At 38.3% G+C, this 19,017-nt stretch overlaps 1 protein-coding gene across 1 annotated transcript; it reads right to left on the minus strand.

Annotated features, from left to right (window-relative positions):
• Window positions 1-1,298: 1,298 nt before the first annotated feature.
• Window positions 1,299-6,835, minus strand: ccr10 (chemokine (C-C motif) receptor 10). Its single transcript, XM_085415381.1, has 2 exons — window positions 6,811-6,835; window positions 1,299-3,096 (listed from the first exon to the last, which is right to left on the minus strand). The coding sequence occupies exons 1-2, from the start codon at window positions 6,833-6,835 to the stop codon at window positions 1,970-1,972; spliced, it is 1,152 nt and encodes a 383-aa protein (XP_085271507.1). The 3' UTR covers window positions 1,299-1,969.
• Between the last annotated feature and the right edge of the window lie 12,182 nt (window positions 6,836-19,017).

The following is a 19,017-nucleotide window of genomic DNA, read 5'->3' on the forward strand; positions in this document are numbered from 1 at the left end:
CATATAACTAAGCTGTGGTCTATCTTCAAATAAGCTGCGTTTTTGTACAGTAACCTTTTTTCAAACATTGTCTTCATGCTATGAATGCTTTGGCGATGCTGGCCCTCCTAATGCTTACGGCTGGATCCTGATCTTCACTGATGACACATCAGGTTTGTAAGATCGTAGCTTTGAAGTCTCTTCAGGCTTTCACTGCCACTTTGTGTTGTCAGTTGTGTGTTCATACATAATGTGTGTCGTCATCAGGATAGGGATTTGAAAAAAAAAAAAAAAAGGATAGGGATTTGGGTTGGTTGGTGGAGCTGTAGCTTAAAGTTTACTGGTAATTATGTGACAATACATTCAGATCATGTTACGGGTCAACACAAACGTAATGCAGAGTAGTGTAATGAATGAAATAATCAATTTTCCAATGAGTAATAAATAACGTTCGGCGTTACTCAACAAAATGGAAAAAAAAGTCATGTGGAATATGTTACTTTTTTTAAGGAACAGCGCCATCACTGGTCATATCTGGGATAGGTGGTTGGATGTGACAAGGTGTTACATGAAAGATCTCCTTTTTACCTATTTTTTGGTGCAGGGTTAATCTTCTAGAATTACATGAAGTTTGTTAGGTTTGAAATGACACTGAAAAAGCAAAAAATAAAATAAAAATTATTTATATATATATATATATATATATATATATATATATATATATATATATATATATATATATATATATATATTAGGGGTGCAACGATACACAAAATTCACGGTTCAGTTCGATACTTTGGTGTCACGGTTCGATATTTTTTCGATAGAAAAAAATGTTCATGCCTTTTTAATTTGTCATTTATTAAAATTATAAATATATATTTAACTCAAAAGTAGTTTTTGAATTTAATGATGCTGAAACAGCAAAATAATAATAATTTAAAAATCTATCTGATGGTGGAATCACTCATCTTTGGAAAAGAGAGTTTATTACAGAGAAATGTCTCTTTACAAAATAAAAGCTATACTATACGCTTCTTCTGGGCTATATTCTCAGCAGCATATTAAACATATCAGGTCCCCATAAGGAGAATCCTGTGCTAACGGCTGTCTAAAGGACTCGGGTAAAGTTTGTAGCATGCGTGCTTGTTGTTTTTGTCTGCTTCCACTTGTCTTTGCACTAGGATGATGTCGGCGTAAATGTGCAGTCATATTTGTTGTGTTCCCACTAGTGCTGTCAGCGTTAATCTCGTTAAAATGACATTAACGCCATAACGCAGCAAATCTCCGTTAACGAGTTACGGCGGATCGCCCTGTGCGTGGGGCTGGACGGCGTCAACAAGCTAACTGCGCTAACGCACTAGTTCCCACCAATTGAGATACATACTGTTTTACTTTTGTCCATGACGCGCTTACCATCAGGGTCATGCTTCACATGAAAACCAAGATAGTTCCAAACGCCAGATCTGAATGAGGGTGGGGGAGGCTCAATTTCGGGTAGCGTTGAGGCAGTTGCCATGTTACAACGAGCTTAGCTTCTGTCTTGCTAGCTTGCACTGCGCTCAGTGGATCTGCACTCGACAGTGTAGCCTAGGCGGGCGGAGTAGTCGAACGCAGATTCACTGAGCGCTCAACACAGACAGCATCGTCAGAAGAAAAGTTGATAAAATAAATAAAAAAAATTGTTCGATACACATGCGTTCCGAACCGAAAGCACTGTATCGAACGGTTCAATATCGATACGAGTATTGTTGCACCCCTAATATATATCTATATAGAGCTAAAGGGGTCAGGTAGGACAAACGTATTGATTTTTCATGGGGTGACCCATTCAGCTTGACTTACCAACAAGTTACCAACAACTGAATATAAGATGTTCCATTTCTAATAATGTTTATTTAAATTTTTGGTTCTTCATAACAGCTGTACGAAATATAAAAAATACAACATAATACAATATATGCAAAGCAGTTCATCATCCACTCAGAGTTTATTTGGTTTCCGAAAACTTGAAGGCAACGGGACCATCGGGAGATGTTGGAGAGCATGCCGAAAGCACGGTGAGAGCAGGTGAGGAGGCGGAGATTGATGTGGAGTTCACCGTCTGTGGCACGACCAGATTGCGATATGGGCAGCCTGAATCGTAGATAAGCCTCAACACGTCCTGACGGAAACGCACGCCTACCAGGGCGTAGAGGATAGGGTTGAGGCAACAGCGGGTGTACGCCAGCGTGCAGGTGACGTACTCCAACATCAGACCACAGAACGGGCCAAACATTTTGCGACACAGCACCGCAGTGTACGGCAGCTGGAATACCAGAAAAACCAGCACCAGGGCAACCATCAGCTTCAGTGTACGCTGCCGTTGCCATTGCTTCCCTCGCCGATGTGCGTGCCCTTCCCACAGCACTCGAGCAATCGAAGTGTAGCTTGCCACCATAATGGCGAGGGACAGGCAGAAGATGGTGATGATCACGCCACTGGGAACCAGTCTTATTTGACCACTTACTTGCATGACACAGTACGCTTCAGTTTTGTTGCTTGAATTCCCAGAGAAGCTGTTTGAAACCCCTGAGAAGCAGATTTCAGGGATGCTTAGAGCCACTGCAACAAGCCATACCCCCATGGCAGTGAGCTTCCCAGCTGTTAGGATTTGGCTGCGCAGCCTGAGCATTTCCTGCGCTCGTGCTACTACCATGTAGCGGTCGACACTGATGCATGCCAGTAGCAGCAGCCCGCTGTATGTGTTGATGGCGTAGGTTGCACGCATGATCTTGCAGAGATGATAGGAGAAAATCCAACCCTTGTGAGTGTCAATGGCCTGCAATGGGAGTGTGAGGAGCAGGAGGAGGTCAGCCAGCGCCAGGTGGAACAGGAAGACATCGGTCATGGAACGAAGTCGAAAGCGGCGGTAGAGAGCAAAGGTGGCGATCACCAGGGAGTTTCCTGCAACGCCAAGCAGGAAGATGGCGGTGAAAGCGCAAGCTTGGAAGGTTTTGATGACGTCCACCTGGTGCTCATCAGCTTCACACCAGTCTTCATTGTCAGGATAATCTTCGGAATATGAGTCATTACTTATATTCAAGAAGTAATCTTCTATAGTATAGTCAGGCATTGCTGTTGGAGAAAATAAAACTTGTAAGTCAAAGAATTATTAAAATAAATAAATAAATACTATTGGTGATCCTCAGCATTTCCCCTACACTGTGGGCACTTTAACTTTCACACGTAATTTGGGGCTAACTGTATCATTTAAGCCTAAAGTATCCCAGTATCACATGCGGTCCCTAGGGAAAAAATAATTGCCCACATCTGCTCTTGGAGCAACAAGAGGCTGACATTTTTTGCCTTTCAGTAAATCAACTTGAAAACTAGCAAACAGATTGGAATAAACTGGGCTCAGACACACTCTGTGGCCACCACCAGGTCAGGATTATATTTGGTTTGTGATTGTAAGACTGACACTTATTATGACAGATTAATAAGGACATGTTTGGGTCATAAATTCAAAGTCGGTACTTGAGGGACATGGTCAGCAGACATGTATACTATTGATTGGGTCTTTCCAAAAGGCCCTTCAGTACATTAGCTTATTTCCTGATATTACAGGAAATTTACGGTCATATGTTGATTCCTGTAGTCGCTGCTGTTCTTATAGCCTGTATGCATTCAATTTCTAAATGTTTGTTCATCAAGTGAGTTATTCTGCTTACTCTTGTCAGTAATTATGTACACAAACTACAACCAGAAAGCTGGTTACTAAACAGCTGCTCTGACTTGTGGTTTTTGTCTCCTCCCTCTATTATTTGTAGCTGCACCACTGCAACATTTATTAACATTTATCTAAGCAGGAAGTGAAACTCATGCAAAGAAGATTTCTAATCTTTTTTGCATGAGGGTGCTGGGCTAAGACAGAGTTTCAGGAGAAAACCTGCCCAAGCATGTCCTCTTATGGATCCAGGACCCTCTTGTGAAGCAGCTAACGACAATGTGCTGCTTGAAAAACTCCCCCCATTATGAGTTGTGTTTCCTTTCATATAGTAGAGGGCACATCTCAACTATTCACTGATAACACCCCAACAGCTGCAGGGCCATGTCATTTCAGGCCATGATATTAAGCTTTAATAAAGAGTAAGCAAGCATGGAGTTGAGTGCAACGGCAACATATAACTAAAGATTGGACCTGAAATTTTCCTGAACAGACTTTGCCTTCTGCATTTTATTTACAACATAAAGTTAAAGCAGTCAGTTGTGGGCAAATAGACTGCATATGAAAAACTTCCTGCTGTTTTGACATGTCTGTAATGAATGTCTTGAGTCATTCTGTACTTCTCCAAAATGCCACAGAAAGACCAGCTTGCGTGAGTACTTATTATTGTTCAAAAACTGCAGTGCTCCTTTTACATGAAGCCGGGGCTGATTTTGAGCAATGTTTTGCCCTGCACGTCACGATATCAGGAAATACCAACCCCTTTACAATCAGGTTGAAAGTGAGAGATCTGCAGCAAAGCTCTTCAGTCTGACTAGGCGGCTGTGATATTTTAGTCATTTCGTAGCATGTTGCGTGACACTGGCATCAGGTCGTTGGTACAGGGGAAATCGTGGGTAGCTTAAGGTTTACAGATCAGTCAGTGTCGCGTGCTAACAGCCTTTATAGACAGTTTCCACAATCACCTTTTTATCATTTCATCTTCAGCGATGTGCCTGTTTGAACAGGCTGCTCACAATGTTAAGTTTATTACAGCAATCCTTTTTCTTCTCTTAACTTGTCGGTTTGATGGTGGGGATACACATTAAGGTAAGAGGAAAAGGAAAACGTGTAGACGGGCTTGTGTCAGAGGGTTTGGTGCCAGTGTGATTTTCTGCTCTTAAAGTGTGAGTTAGGTGAGGGTTGCAGTTAAATGTGGAATCAGTCAGGATGGGAGTAAAGTTTTCAATACTCGAAATAATGTAAGTCATGTGCAATACTTAACAGAAAATCTCCCTTATTAGAAACGTCTGGGCGAATGGAGATGTCTGACATACAGAACACTATAATTTGTTAGCAATATTAGCTCTCTCTAGTTCATACAGGGTCAGGGTTGAAAGAAAAAGCCTGCATTAATAACCTTGTCATGTGTAATTTAATAAAATAAGAAAAACTTTCCCCTTTCTGCACACTAATTTGTTCTAGTAGATGTGTTTTTTCCGCATTTAACTACTTAAAAACATAATCTAGTAATACTCGTAAATTAAAGCGTTTAACAGCACTGACCGCTAAAAGTAAGGTTTGCAAGCTGCTTACTTTAAATATCGCTCTCTAACGATGGACAAAGGAGCGGACTTGGATATATTCCTGGTCCATGCTAATTCATATTCTACGTATGTGTTTATATAAGACAGCATTTTATAAATATTATAAAATATACAAAACATTACTGTGCATTTCAATGCCTGGGTTAACACTCATAACAGCACTTTGCGTGCCACTGATTGTTCGTCTTCTCTGACTTTGACACGTCAGCCTTCAATCTGCCTTTGAGCTAATTCTTTTCTCAGTAGTGGGCTTACTCTGTAAATGCATAAAAGACAAATTATATATATCACAACATTTATGGTTTAAAATTTTGATTCAATTTAAAAGACTAAAATCTGAAGAACTTGGACATCCAAAAGACTGTTTTGTAAACATTGGGATGTGGGTTTCTTGGCACATTAGAGGCGTTAAATTCATCCCTTTATTTCAGATTTTAGTCATGGAAGCACCAGATATAACACAGCAGTACTTTTTGCTGCTTTTTCAATTTGCTACTGATTTTCTTTATGTTGATGAGGCGATGAAGACTTCACGTCTAAATAAAAAGAATTATGGGCAACGTTCCTAAACTTTAATGTTAAATTAAAAAGTAAAACAAAAAATTGGGGTTTTTTTCTTTTTGGTTTTAAGGCTTATCAAATTCTTGTTTATAAATTTTTAAAAACAATGCAATGTTCAACACGGATATACTTTTATCCGCAAAGGATGTGCAGCATTTGTGCCGCTGCTACAGCTATTTGTCTACAAATGGTTTGTCATGAAATATTTAGAGAAGAATAATTATTTTTTGGGTGGATTTTAAACAAACTGAAACATTTTTCTTGCTGTTGCACTTTGCATTTTAAAAAACAAGACATTTATATTGGTCATGGATTTTTCCCTGATTCAGTTTGAACTCTAAATATGTTTTGCACTAAAATTATTATTTTTAATCTTTATTAACAACAACAGAATACTGTGCCTTACGTCACAATATCAGGAAACTTTTACCTCCTCTTACAATCAACCTGAAAGTGAGAACAACCCCACCAAACTCAAAAATGCTTTATTTGAGTAGGCAGGCGTTGTTATATTTCACACATTTTCATGTCGGCCTGCAGCTTTCAAGAGCCAGTTTCATATTTTTATCATCAGTGTAGCAAATAAGAATACTATATTTTTAACTGAAGCATACATCTTTCTAATAGCATTGTGACGGAGTAAACCCCCAGCTTATGCTTTACAATTTACAGTCACTTCTATGGTTAGGGAGAAATAATTCTGACAATTTGGTAGTCATACCTTTGGTATAGTTTTCACAAATCAAGTGATTATGAGTCATATGTGGCTGCAGATTTGTTATGAACCACAACCACACTCCCAGACATTTCAACTTGGTGGATTTTTCACAGCAAACTGATTAAAATCACTAAATTTGGTTCTTTGTAAAGTTACTGTTACATATATGCATCTGCACATCAAAACATGTGAAAGCATTGTCTTTTAGCTTACATTTTGCATTTTTTTTTTATAGTTACGTGTCTTAGAGCCCTTACCTGTACTATTAGAGGTGTTGAGCATGTCCTTGGTGCTCCTCCTGTGGCAGTTGGAGAGATCAGTGAAACTCTCATGTTTAAAAACACTCCTTTGGGGTAAACCTTAACCAATGAAACACACTCTGTGTTTTGCTGACCTCGCCGTACCCCAGCTGTTTGTTTCCTCAGGAGGATGTGAACCGACTGTGATGATTCACATAGATCTTTATGGTACCTTGGCTTTATTAAAACAGTGCAATCAAGATAAATCATTAGAATGGGTTTTGCCTATCAGTGCTTTGTTCTCTCATACAAAGTCGACTCCCTAGCATGCTGTGGCTTCTTTCTGTTCTCTTTTATTCACTTATATATGCAGCTTATTTCAATAAATGCTCATTCAGCTCTAAATTAAAATAAAATATATAAAAGCTCAATGAAGCTTCTGTTTTGAAAATCTGTGTATGATCATGTTGAATCATCCTGATAGTAGGTTAGTAGAGAAAAAAATAATGTGAATTGGCCTTTTTAGATACAGGTTATTTCCCAAAATTTGTCTTTGTTCTTGTTATAGATTGAATATTACAATGCATTTTGCTGTAGGTTCAACTGGCAGGTCAAACGTAACAAACCACATCTTGGGGCGTGACTGCATACTGGTGCCAGGACCAGTTCATAACCTCTGCCTGCTTCGTTTCGAGAGTTTATGATCATTTGAGGACCCTGGCCACATAAGTCTCTCAACTTGTGAACTCAGTCAAGCATTTTTTCTCAAACCAAACTCAGAGTCATCCCTCGTGAGACCAAAGGTTCTCTGTGTAACCACCACAGAACCGTTATTATTGACACCTTAAGACATGAGATCAACTGTCAGTCAGCTAAAAAAGTGATGAGCCACAAGACTCCGTGCATGTTGGATGATGTTATGTACGTTGTACATCGACTGCTATATATATATATATATAGGTTATACCAAGAGCATTGGTTGTCGACGAGGTGGTAAAGGAAGATGACCAAAAACAAAACTGGGGGTTTTAGAAATTTCATCAGACATAAATACTGATTACTGTAAAAGTTTTGCCTTCTTACCAAAACCAAAACATTAACAAAGGTATAGAGTTTACTGTGAAAGGAAAAAATGTTTCATTTCTGGTTTGCGTCCCACTTTTCACTGCAGCTTGATGAGTAGTTTGCAAGCGTTTATAGACAAGTTAGCATCTTCCATACTGATGATCGCAGGAACCTGTAGGTGACTAAAGTAATTGTAAGGAGGTTCTCAGGACAGCACTGTATGCCTCTTTGTTTGACATTAGCAACCTCCCGCAACCACTCATAACTATTCAGGGAATACCCTTTCCCCCCTCAGTACTGGTGGTTGCAGGAGGGTTTTAGGCCTACGTGACCGAGGCCTAAAAACGTACGTGGCACTGCTACCTGCTCTGGAAATGCCCCTGCTTTATCCCCGAGTACAAAGTGATTAGACCTGATGAATGCTGCATAGCCAAGTTACAGCTAGCTGATCTAGCATTGTCATTGCCCACCGAAATAAATAATCAGCAATTATTCCAAGCAAAAGTTATAATCAATATTCACTGGGAACTAGTCTACTTTTCTTCAAAGATCACTGTAATTTCCAAATCACTGTTCATAGTTTCGAAAAGCTCATTTGCTTTTCCTAACACAACTACCTCATTCTCATTGGATAATGACCTGCAATTAACAACCCATTAGCCAAATACGCCACATAAATTTACCTCACTTTAAAGGTTACATCTTTGCTTCTTTGTTATATACCATTTAATATAAATTATCATGGACCACATCAGCTGGTAAAATAATATGAGAAGCTGTCCAATAAGCATTTGCAATTGTTTAGAATTTTGCTACTAATAATATTAGCAAAAACGAAAGTTTTAGCCAGCTAGCTAGAATTTAGCTTATGCTACATGACTCTTCAGCATGTTCTAGTGTTAAATCTTTTGTATCTTATTTCGATACATGATAGCAGAGTATGTTTAAAGTATGTTGTATGCAAACGACTTTTCAATTCTTGGGCTTTGACTCATCAGTCTTCAGTCTGCCTTTCATGTTTTCCAAAAGTTGTTTAAGACAAAATATATTTCTCTGCACCTCTTCCTAAAACAAAATTTACATTTTAAATTTATATTAAATGTAAAGACAATCAACATGCCCAAAATACAAATTTGCAATTACGTTTTGTTTTTTGAAAGTTGTTACTTCAAGTGGTTTCAGAACCACCAGAAGTTTCGTATTCAAACTTTGTGCTGAAGTTTCATGTTCAACCTAATATTTCAGATTTTAGTCATGAAAGCACTAACAACAAATACAAGTGATTTTTATTAAGTTGTTTTAGGTCATAGATTAGCAACTAGATCATATTGTGCACAGTAATGGAGTCTTCTCTGGGTTATTTATTGAATAAAACTTTTAAAGACAACCCTTTGAAGCACGCGGAGTCTAATTTTCCGTCCTCGTAGTTTCCCTCAGTGAAGGTGTGATACTTAGAAAGTGATAGGCCTTATTGTGGTCCTTGACATAGCTAGTCTGATTATCTAATATAGAAGAATATTCAGACATTTTGCAAAAGTAAACATGTCTCATAGATAGACGTTTGTGTAGATGGCTTCTGTTTCACTGGCTTCTGTTTGTTTGTTAAAACCTGGGGGAAACAGACAAACACTGTATATTGTTCCAGTGAGCAACACGATGTGCAAATATTTCACCGCTAACCATTGGTCCCACAGAACCACAGTCTTTGACCCACTTTTAATTTGTTGTAATTTGGTCACCCTAGCCATGCCATCTACACAGCTTAACTCCTACCCTTTATTTCAGTATCGATGCATTTGATGCTTTAGGTTAGCAAGACGTTCAGTGGAAATTCTGTAGGCCAAATGGAGAAGTTTGCATTGTGCTGCACTGTACCAGTGCAAATGAAGAAATGCCAAAGCTCATGCTGCTGTAAAATCTAAATCTTCTGAATTATGTGTAAGTAAAGTAGGATAAATAAATGAAGTCAATATTGACATTACAAAATAACCCCTAATGTGCGCTTGCATCCATTATTCCAAATGACGTCAGGCTGCAACATCATTAACTCCATTCTGGACTCGAGCTGCTCTAGAATCCAATTAAGCAGTATTACCAGTTTAATTACGTTTCCCATCATTCGAGAAATGGGTCAGATCAACTGACTGATTTAAATGTGCAGGAACGCATATTTATACGGGTATGCAAAACTAGTTGTCTGATCGCTGTGGAGGCGTTAACAGCGATTAGACCACAGCGTTTGCTTTGCAGGCCATGAGAAAGTTGTACAATAGGTTTCTCTGCACTGTTTCTGCTGATGGGAACTTGTTGGCATGTTGACAGCTGAGCTCGCACATTGTCAATCCTTAATCCTCAGTGTGGTTTAGTTAACTTCTGATTGCAAACCTCCATGCATGTTTGTACGTGTGGTTGGTGCAAACGATGTGAAAGTGGTGACCTACTACTCAACCTGTGAACAACCTCTCAACAGTCATTGGCTCGTTTTTCTTCACTTCCAACTTTTGAATTTGCATATCTGAAGAACTTTATATCTTTTTCACCAATGATATCCGACCAGTAATTGTAAAAAATATTCTCAATTTAACTTGTCTTTAAATATAGGTCTTTAAAGACAGGTCTAGTCAAGTGCTTGGCGATGTGACAATAAGGGTCAATAAATGACTACGATCTACCAAAAATCGAAAGGAAAACATTTTCAGTCTCACTTTGAAAAAGTGAACATTTAATTGTCTGTTACTGTGTTATAATAAGATCTACACCATGTCAGTGTGTAACATGTGCAAATTTTCATTGGTTTATATTTTTTGAAGACCATTAACAAGTTTGGGATCCCAACAACTGCCTGTAGCTAAGCAGCTAAGTATGTCAACTGAGTCTCATAATTTACTATGCATTTAAAAAAAAAATCGTAACATCATCACATAACAATAACCTTCCAATAACAAAATAATATTAAGTGCAGTGTTGACTTTGGATAATTTAGACATTAATGGATTATTAGAATACAATTATGGCGAAATTCAGTGTTTGTATATATATATAAAACAATTTCCTCCAAAACCAGCAGATTTCCAGGTATCACCGTTGGTCTTTTATGTCTAGCTTTTCAAAGCTTCAAAAAATTATATTTTCATGTTATTATTACATTATTATTTATTTTAATGAATAACTAATGAATTGTTCCTGACCTCATCAGCAATCACTAATATTTATTATAAACTTTCTAAATTTTTAAAGGCCGACATCATCCCTTTTATAAAAGTAAGTCACTGTCATGCTGCTAAACTGCCTTGAAAAATTCTGCAGGTAAATGTGTGTAAGACATATTTGTAGTTTATTAAAATTGGCACGCATAAAGAAAATACATTACTAAATGAGTCAATCCTGGTTTTATCACGTGTGAAATATTTCAGTGATACGAACCTATTTTACAAGAATAAGACCTCCATAAGCTGACTGACCTTGTGATTCCTCACAGTGATATAAGTACAGATAAATCTTTCTGGAGGATTCAACAAATGTAAAGGTGGAGAAACAGAAACAGGCATCTTCAGAGTGGATTTCAAGTTATAAAACGATGTTAAAGTCTCAGTTTTATTTTTATCACATCTGTTATTTTCTACAATGATAGATTGATTGATCCACAAAAGGCGCAGTATACGATGTTCCTAAAGAAACTGTAAAAACGTAACCTTCAACATATTTTATTAGAAAAAGACTTTTTTAAACCTTTTTTTTTCTTTGCATTTTTTCTTTGTATTCTTTAAGGCTGTGATGTTTTATTATAAATCACTCTGTGTTTGTGTTTTTTACTATAACTTTACCTATCATACAGCCATGTTATTAAATTGAATTAGCTTCTACAGGTGCCCCTAATGAAGAACTACACAGTGTTTAAGCACACATGCAGCTACAGTATTCTCTATGACAGCAGTTCAAATGTTCCATTTTTAATGTGACAACTACTGATAGAAACACTGTGACAAATGCTGATATGGCATGTTTAGCACTGCATAATTAGCCCATACTATATTATTCTGCAGTTTTATCCGCCAAAAAGCAGCAGTTTAATTCCCCAGACTCTTTTAGGTTTGCATGCCTTTCATTAAACTTTGATTGTATTTTTAAATACACTCTTGCTGAAAAAAATGCACTCTTGCTGAAACACAGATATCAGTTATTAAAAATTAACATTTTTGTGCCGCAACTGAAAAACAGCCATGCAGTGAGGCTGAACTGTCTTCGGTCTGAAGCGTAATTCTGAAACTAAGAAAAGGATCAGTAGGTGAGAAGAGCGATAAAGCGTGAGTCTTAGGTTCTGACTTAGTCCTGCAGGTTTGTCTGGGTATCATAATTGTTGTTTTATGTCTAACTTTGCTAGACAATTAGAATTTTTTTTTCTTTTCTTTTCATGTTGTCTGTAATTCAGATTACTCTTTGCATTTCTTTTTGTGAGTAATGTTATTTATCATTTAATCTGGAGATTATTTATTTTGATCATCTGATAAAGTCCAATGTTTTATCCTCGGATATCTTCCTCTGCCCAACTGAATCATCATTTCAGTAAACTGTACATAATGAAATGGCACGTAATGCAATGATGCCTTTTAATTTGTACACAGCACAGAAACTACTCTTAATTCTGTTCACACTCTTTAAAGGATACTCAATAGATCATTTCTCACCTCTGACCTCAAAACATCACGTGGTGACTTTATAGTCTGTGCTACTTAAAATTGCACACATGTTTACAGCAAACCTGAAAAATATTTTCCATTTATTTCTTGCACTACATCATTTTCTATGCACAGCTGTTTATATAGTCATGTCAACGCTGCCGCAACAGACACACACACACACGTGTTATATGTACTGTGTACTGTGAAATGTCATGTTGTTCAGGTTTATATAGCACATTTAAGGTGTGAATGTATCAAATGTTCTGCAAGTTGAAACTAGCAAGACTATTACAGTTAACTAAAACAAAACTAAGGTGTGAAAAGACATTAGTTCCCATAAACGACAAAGCAAAAACAAAGCAAACATTTGACATTAAGAAAGAAACTATCTTTTACAATAAAATGAAAATGTACCAGAAATTTGTTATTTACTCAAATTTGTTGTTCCAACAGGCCAGAGGAAGAATTTGTGAATTTGTTTACTGAAACTGAGGTCTACATAACAAAATCTGCTGTCTGTGTTTTAATATTTATTATAAAATTCCTCAATTTTTTCCCCACATAGAAGGTCTTGAATAATCAGACCCCATCTTCTGTTAATGACCTTATAGTACTGTATCACCCCATTAAAGCACTTTGCTCTCAGATTGTAGGCTTACTTGTTTTTCTTTTTTGATAAAGCATACAGTTAGGGCTGGATCAGGTGACCCTTAGTTACACGGCTGTGGGATTCCCATGATGCATTGTGTTCCTCTTCTTCGCTCACCTTTTGTCACTCACTATGTGTTTAAACACCTCCCTGCATTTAAATATTATTCATCTCTGCCTCTCTTCCACAGCATTTCTTTGTCCTGTCTTCCTAACCTCGACTCCAACCAGTCACAGCAGATGCCCGCCCCTCCCTGAGCCTGGTTCTGCTGGAGGTTTCTTCCTATTATTGCACTATATAAATAAAACTGAACTTGAAAGAAATTGAAATATTTCACTGATAGGCCCATTTCATAGAAATGCTTCTACAGGTGCCGCTAATGTAGAACTACGGAGTGTTTCAGCACACATAAAGCCAATTTTACATTTGAACACTACAGTATTCTCTATGATAGCAGTTCTGTGAGGGTACACCAGGACAGCCTGGGCTCAGAATCACGATGATGCTTAGTGCTGCTGCGGACGAAGTAGTCATTTGCTCATTTTAAAAGAAAGGAGGCTCATCTGCTGAGGAGAAGGGTGCAAAACCACAAAACATGAGATATGCAAACTGGCAGCTATTGAGCTGCTTCTACTTTTATCTAAATGTAACGATAAAGTCTTTGATCACTAACTAGAAAAACTGCTTCCTTTTTCCACTGCATGTGAATGAGTCCAGCATCAAAAGGGCTTTAAAATTCTGCCCAATGAAAGTGTACTGTGGCTTTATTATGGAAATAATAAAACAAAACACAAACGCCAGACACCCTGTGACCCTGATAGGCATAAGAAGAGAATGGGTGGATAGTACAACACACTGATTTTGTGATGTTTTTTTGGTAAATGTGTGTTCGTTTTGCACGCTGTTTCCAATGCTCACTGTCTATTTGTGTCCTCTGAGTACCTCCTACAGTGTAGTAGTCTGCAGTGGTTTATTTGATGTGTGGGAGGGTTACAGATAGTTTTTTCTAAACCCTCACATGTGTTTTATGAGTCAATCTTTGTCACCTACAGACGTTCTCCATCAGTGTTTTTAAGATGTTCAGTCATCCGTGAAAGACTTTCAACTGCATGAAACTGCGTGACAGGTGCTGTGCAGATAAAGCCTGTAACACAATAATAAAGAATACTTTCACAGAAAAGTTGTGTTTGTGGTGATTTTTTTAAATTATGTATATACGTACAAAAGGGAAACTTTAGTACTCAGTTCTAGCTTCATATGTCCTTTAAGGACTCTACTATAGCAGCTTTTGCAGGATTCACAATTTAGAAGAGTTCATCCTCTGTCTGAAACAACCTTTTTTAGCTCCTCCCCCTTTAAGGCAAGGCAAGGCAAGGCAAGTTTATTTGTATAGCACAATTCAACAACAAGGTGATTCAAAGTGCTTTACAGAGACATTAGAAACAAGAACAAATAAAAAGCATGATTTAAAATTGAATAAAACAAGCAAATAAACTAACTAACTAATTAACAAACAAACAAACAAACAAACAAACAACAGTATATAAAATCAAAACAGATAAAATCAGAACAGTAGATAAAATCAGTAGTTAAATGTAAGTTTTGAAATTTAAGCTTAAAGTGTGGATTTGGTGCTTTATTCAAATGCAGCTGAGAACAGGTGAGTCTTCAACCTGGATTTAAATAAACTGAGTGTTTCAGCTGATCTGAGGCTTTCTGGGAGTTTGTTCCAGATATAAGGAGCATAAAAGCTGAATGCAGCTTCTCCGTGTCTGGTTCTGACTCTGGGAACTGATAAAAGACCGGATCCAGATGACCTGAGGGATCTGGATGGTTCATACTGGGTCAGGAGGTCATTGATGTATTTTGGTCCTAAACCATTCAGAGCTTTATAGGCCAGCATCAGAACTTTAAAGTCTATCCTCTGACGGACAGGCAGCCAGTGTAAAGACCTCAGAGCTGGACTGATGTGGTCCACTTTTTTGGTCTTAGTGAGGACTCGAGCAGCAGAGTTCTGAATGAGCTGTAGTTGTCTGACTGATTTTTTAGGTAGACCTGTAAAGATGCTGTTACAGTAATCAAGCCTACTAAAAATGAATGCATGGACTAGTTTTTCCAGGTCCTGTTGAGACATCAGATCTTTTATCCTTGAAATATTCTTGAGGTGATAGTAAGCTGACTTTGTTATTGTCTTAATGTGTTTTTCTAAGTTTAGGTCTGCATCCATCACTACACCCAAATTTCTCGCCTGGTTTGTGGTTTTTAGGTGTATAGATTGAAGTTCTCTGGTGACCTGTAATCGTTTTTCTTTGGCACCAAAGACTATTACCTCAGTTTTGTTTTTGTTTAGCTGGAGAAAATTGTGGCACAACCAGTCATTGATTTCCTCAATGCATTTAAGATCATATTTGATTTGCTACACGTCACAAGTAGAAGATCTGAACACCAGATTGATGGGGTGTCTTGGCTCACAGACAGAGTAGTGTGCCTGGGATAACCCTTTTTAATGATGTCATACAGAGCCAAGAATCAAAGTGTAATAAAGTGTTTGGAGCAGTCTGACAGGTTTGTATGTTTAATATGAGCATTCACCATTACAGGGTTTTTTTTTTTCATTCATACAGAAATTGTGGCTGCTCCACAAGAGGTTGTGACTTTCAACTAAAGGGAAATCATCCAAAAATACACAACTGTGTATTGAATTCTTAGAAATAACAGGAAACACACTCTCTGCCTTGACAATGTGTCTTAACTATGGTACTTATGCACAACGTCACACCTCCGCCCCCAAGATCTATTTTAAGCCAGAAAATCCTTCATGTTCCCCATATAATTATTTTAAGCAGATACATTTCTTTGATTAGTGGCTTTCACGCATAACCCTTCATGTAGTGTAGAACTACTATTACTAACAAATGAAAATAATAAAATTCAATATGCAATAACAACAGGCCGTTATTAGTGGGTGATGTACATTAAATATAGATATGCATTTATAATGTAGTGTTAGCGTTAAAGGAACTTGAATTACATAAAAACTATGTATTAAAAAAAGTGACCACTCATCATATTTCATACTTAGTTCAATCATTTCCTTAATCAATAAAGCTCAAATGCACAATTGTGTTTTTCATGAGTTGAAAATAAATAATCAACATGTTTTTTTTGTTTGTTTACTCAGACATCCTTTATTTGTGTCAGTTTATCTTTCAGTCAAATAATGTAAAGCAGAGTTTTTGTTGTTGTTGTTTTACTCAGGTTGATAAATCAACCACCAAAGACTGACTTTGAAAGATTTCACGCATGTGAAAAGTGACGTGTGGGGAAAAATTACTTCGAAACACCTGAACGTCTCACTTGCATTTAAGTGGTTTCTTTAAGAAAGGGGGGAAAACAGCTTCACCACATACCAGATTTTCATCTAGTAGAGGGACAGCCTGTGTGGTGTCAGTGAAGACAGTACGTCTAGATGAACATGATTAACTCTGTTACAAGGTTTAACGTGTTAACATGTTAGTTCTGCATATCTTTGTATAACCGATCAGAGTTTTTCTTGGCTTATTAGGGGCCTTTAACAGGTTATTATAAGCACAAATGATCTGCATGATAAACTCACATTTAAGAAAAATTTTATTTCTGTTTATTCCTCTTTGGGAAGGATCAAATGCTCTTTAAAATTATTTTAGTATGCATACAAAACCACGCGTAATAAATATTAGTATCCAGTTACAGTGTGGTAATTTAGCAGGCCCCTGTGATGTATAAATTAGATCGATCAAGCTCTCTTTCCTGCAACTGTTAATCTGAAATCAATCTGACTTTGTTCATTTAACTTGCACTTGTTTGCATTAAGATCCTGGCTTCCTGTAACCTTTAACCTTCACTCTTGTTCATGCTTCCTCAGTCGTTGTCACCTGGCTGGAACTCTGTCTTTGCAGCATTATACACCTGAATAGCACCCTCACTTTTCCTCTTGCTGTCATACTGTGTACCTCAAAACTAGGTTTCTGAAGTACAAAAGCACTGCTTTAAAAACCTGATTGTAACCAGGATGCAGATGTCCATTTAAAACCCTTCGACTGTCCTTTAATGTCTGTCAACAAGCAGCAAACCCCCGAATGCCAGTTTAGTTTCCTGTCTCCGACAAGCCAGCTGAAAAAAACTGACATCCTGCACATTTAATACCACAAAACACAGGAAGTTGTTGTTTTCATACCTCTGTGTGTATCTGTAGTGGGTAAAAGCTTGTCTGTGTGAAATGTAAACTTACTTTCAGGCCGCCTATTTTTCCCAACATCTGGTTAAGTTATCATGACAATATGAGCAATTCAGGTCAATTCAACTCAGTTTTACTTACATCGCACCAAATCACAACAACAGTTGCCTCAAGACATTTTGCATTGTAAAGTGAAGGTAAACTCTACAACAATACTGAGAAAACAACAACATGTCGTGTTAGTAAATAGGTCCAGACAGGCACACAGTTTATGGGTTTCCTGTCTAACATTCATGCTGCACATTCTTCCTGATTCCTGAAAGAAGAAATCCCTTATGAGTGTTTTTTACTAGTCATACATGAAGGATCATGAAGAATCAGGAAATTGGGCTGCCCATTAACTTCCACTGGGAGTCCAGTGGAAGTTAATGGGCAGTCCCAGCACAATTAGAAACTTTGTGACTGCAGCAGGCCTATCATATGTCGATAGGACAGAGTGCATCCAATTACTTAATGCAAAACCAGAATAATATGACTATACAGTCTGCCACCTGACAACAGAAAAAAAAATTCATAATTATTTAGTATGACTACTAACTTGGGGTTGTATGGTAAAGACGTACAGGACTGACTGTTAATGACACTCCAGCTCAAACGTCATTACTGAAATGAGTTGTTTATTTCTGGGGTGTTCCACAGGGCTCCATCCTTGGCTCCTTGTTGTTCTCCACTCACATGTCCACCCATAAATAAAGCATTCATTATCATTAAAAAACATCAGAAATAAGTCAGTTCTTTTCTGGTCATAACCAGAGATGGACGCGTTACTGTAATCTGAATACTTTTTTTAAGTAACGAGTAAAGGGAGTAAAGGGATTACTAATTAGATTACCGTTACTTTCCTGTAGGAACGCTGCATTACTGCGTTACTAAAACCGAGACTAAAACCGTGACTAAAACCGGGGTGGTGGTCCCCTTCTTAAAAATGGGGACCACCACCCCGGTCTGCCAGTCCAGGGGTGCCGCCCCTGATCTCCACGCAACATTGCAGAGGCGTGTCAGCCAAGACAGCCCTACAACATCCAGAGCCTTCAGGAACACGGGGTGGACACCAGGGGCTCTGTCACCAAGGACTTGTTTAACTGCCTCAGTGACATCACCCCTGGAAATTGGCGGGTCATCCCCCTCATCCCCAGACTCTGCTTCCTCCTCAGTGGGATTAAGGAGGTCCTCAAAGTATTCCTTCCACCGCCCGACAATTTTCTCAGTTGAAGTCAGCAGCGCTCCACCAGCACTATACACAGTGCAGGTAGAGCACCGCTTTCCCCTCCTGAGTCGCCTGACGGTTTGCCAGAATTTCTTCGAGGCAGTCCAAAAGTCTTTTTCCATGGCCTCTCCGAACTCCTACCACACCCGAGTTTTTGCTTTGGCCACTGCTTGAGTCGCATCCTGCTTGGCCTGTCGGTACCTGTCAGCTCCTTCCGAAGTCCCACAAGCTAACCAAGCCCAATAGGACTCCTTCTTCAGCCTGGCGGCTCCCTTCACCTCTGGTGTCCACCATTTGGTTCGGGGGTTACCACCATGACAGGCACCAACCACCTTGTGGCCGTAGCTCA

Source organism: Rhamphochromis longiceps, linkage group LG8, assembly GCF_057381845.1.
Source record: "Rhamphochromis longiceps isolate RC_006_pf linkage group LG8, R_longiceps_female_GT1.1, whole genome shotgun sequence".
In the NCBI taxonomy this organism is placed as follows: domain Eukaryota; kingdom Metazoa; phylum Chordata; class Actinopteri; order Cichliformes; family Cichlidae; genus Rhamphochromis; species Rhamphochromis longiceps.

What these genes read in the sequence shown, in the direction of transcription:
- ccr10 (XM_085415381.1), bottom strand. Translation starts at nt 6,835, where the DNA reads ATGCTCAACACCTCTAATAGTACAG. An exon ending in CAACACCTCTAATAGTACAG is followed by an intron (nt 3,097 to 6,810) that starts GTAAGGGCTCTA and finishes TTTCTCCAACAG; the next exon opens with CAATGCCTGACTATACTATA.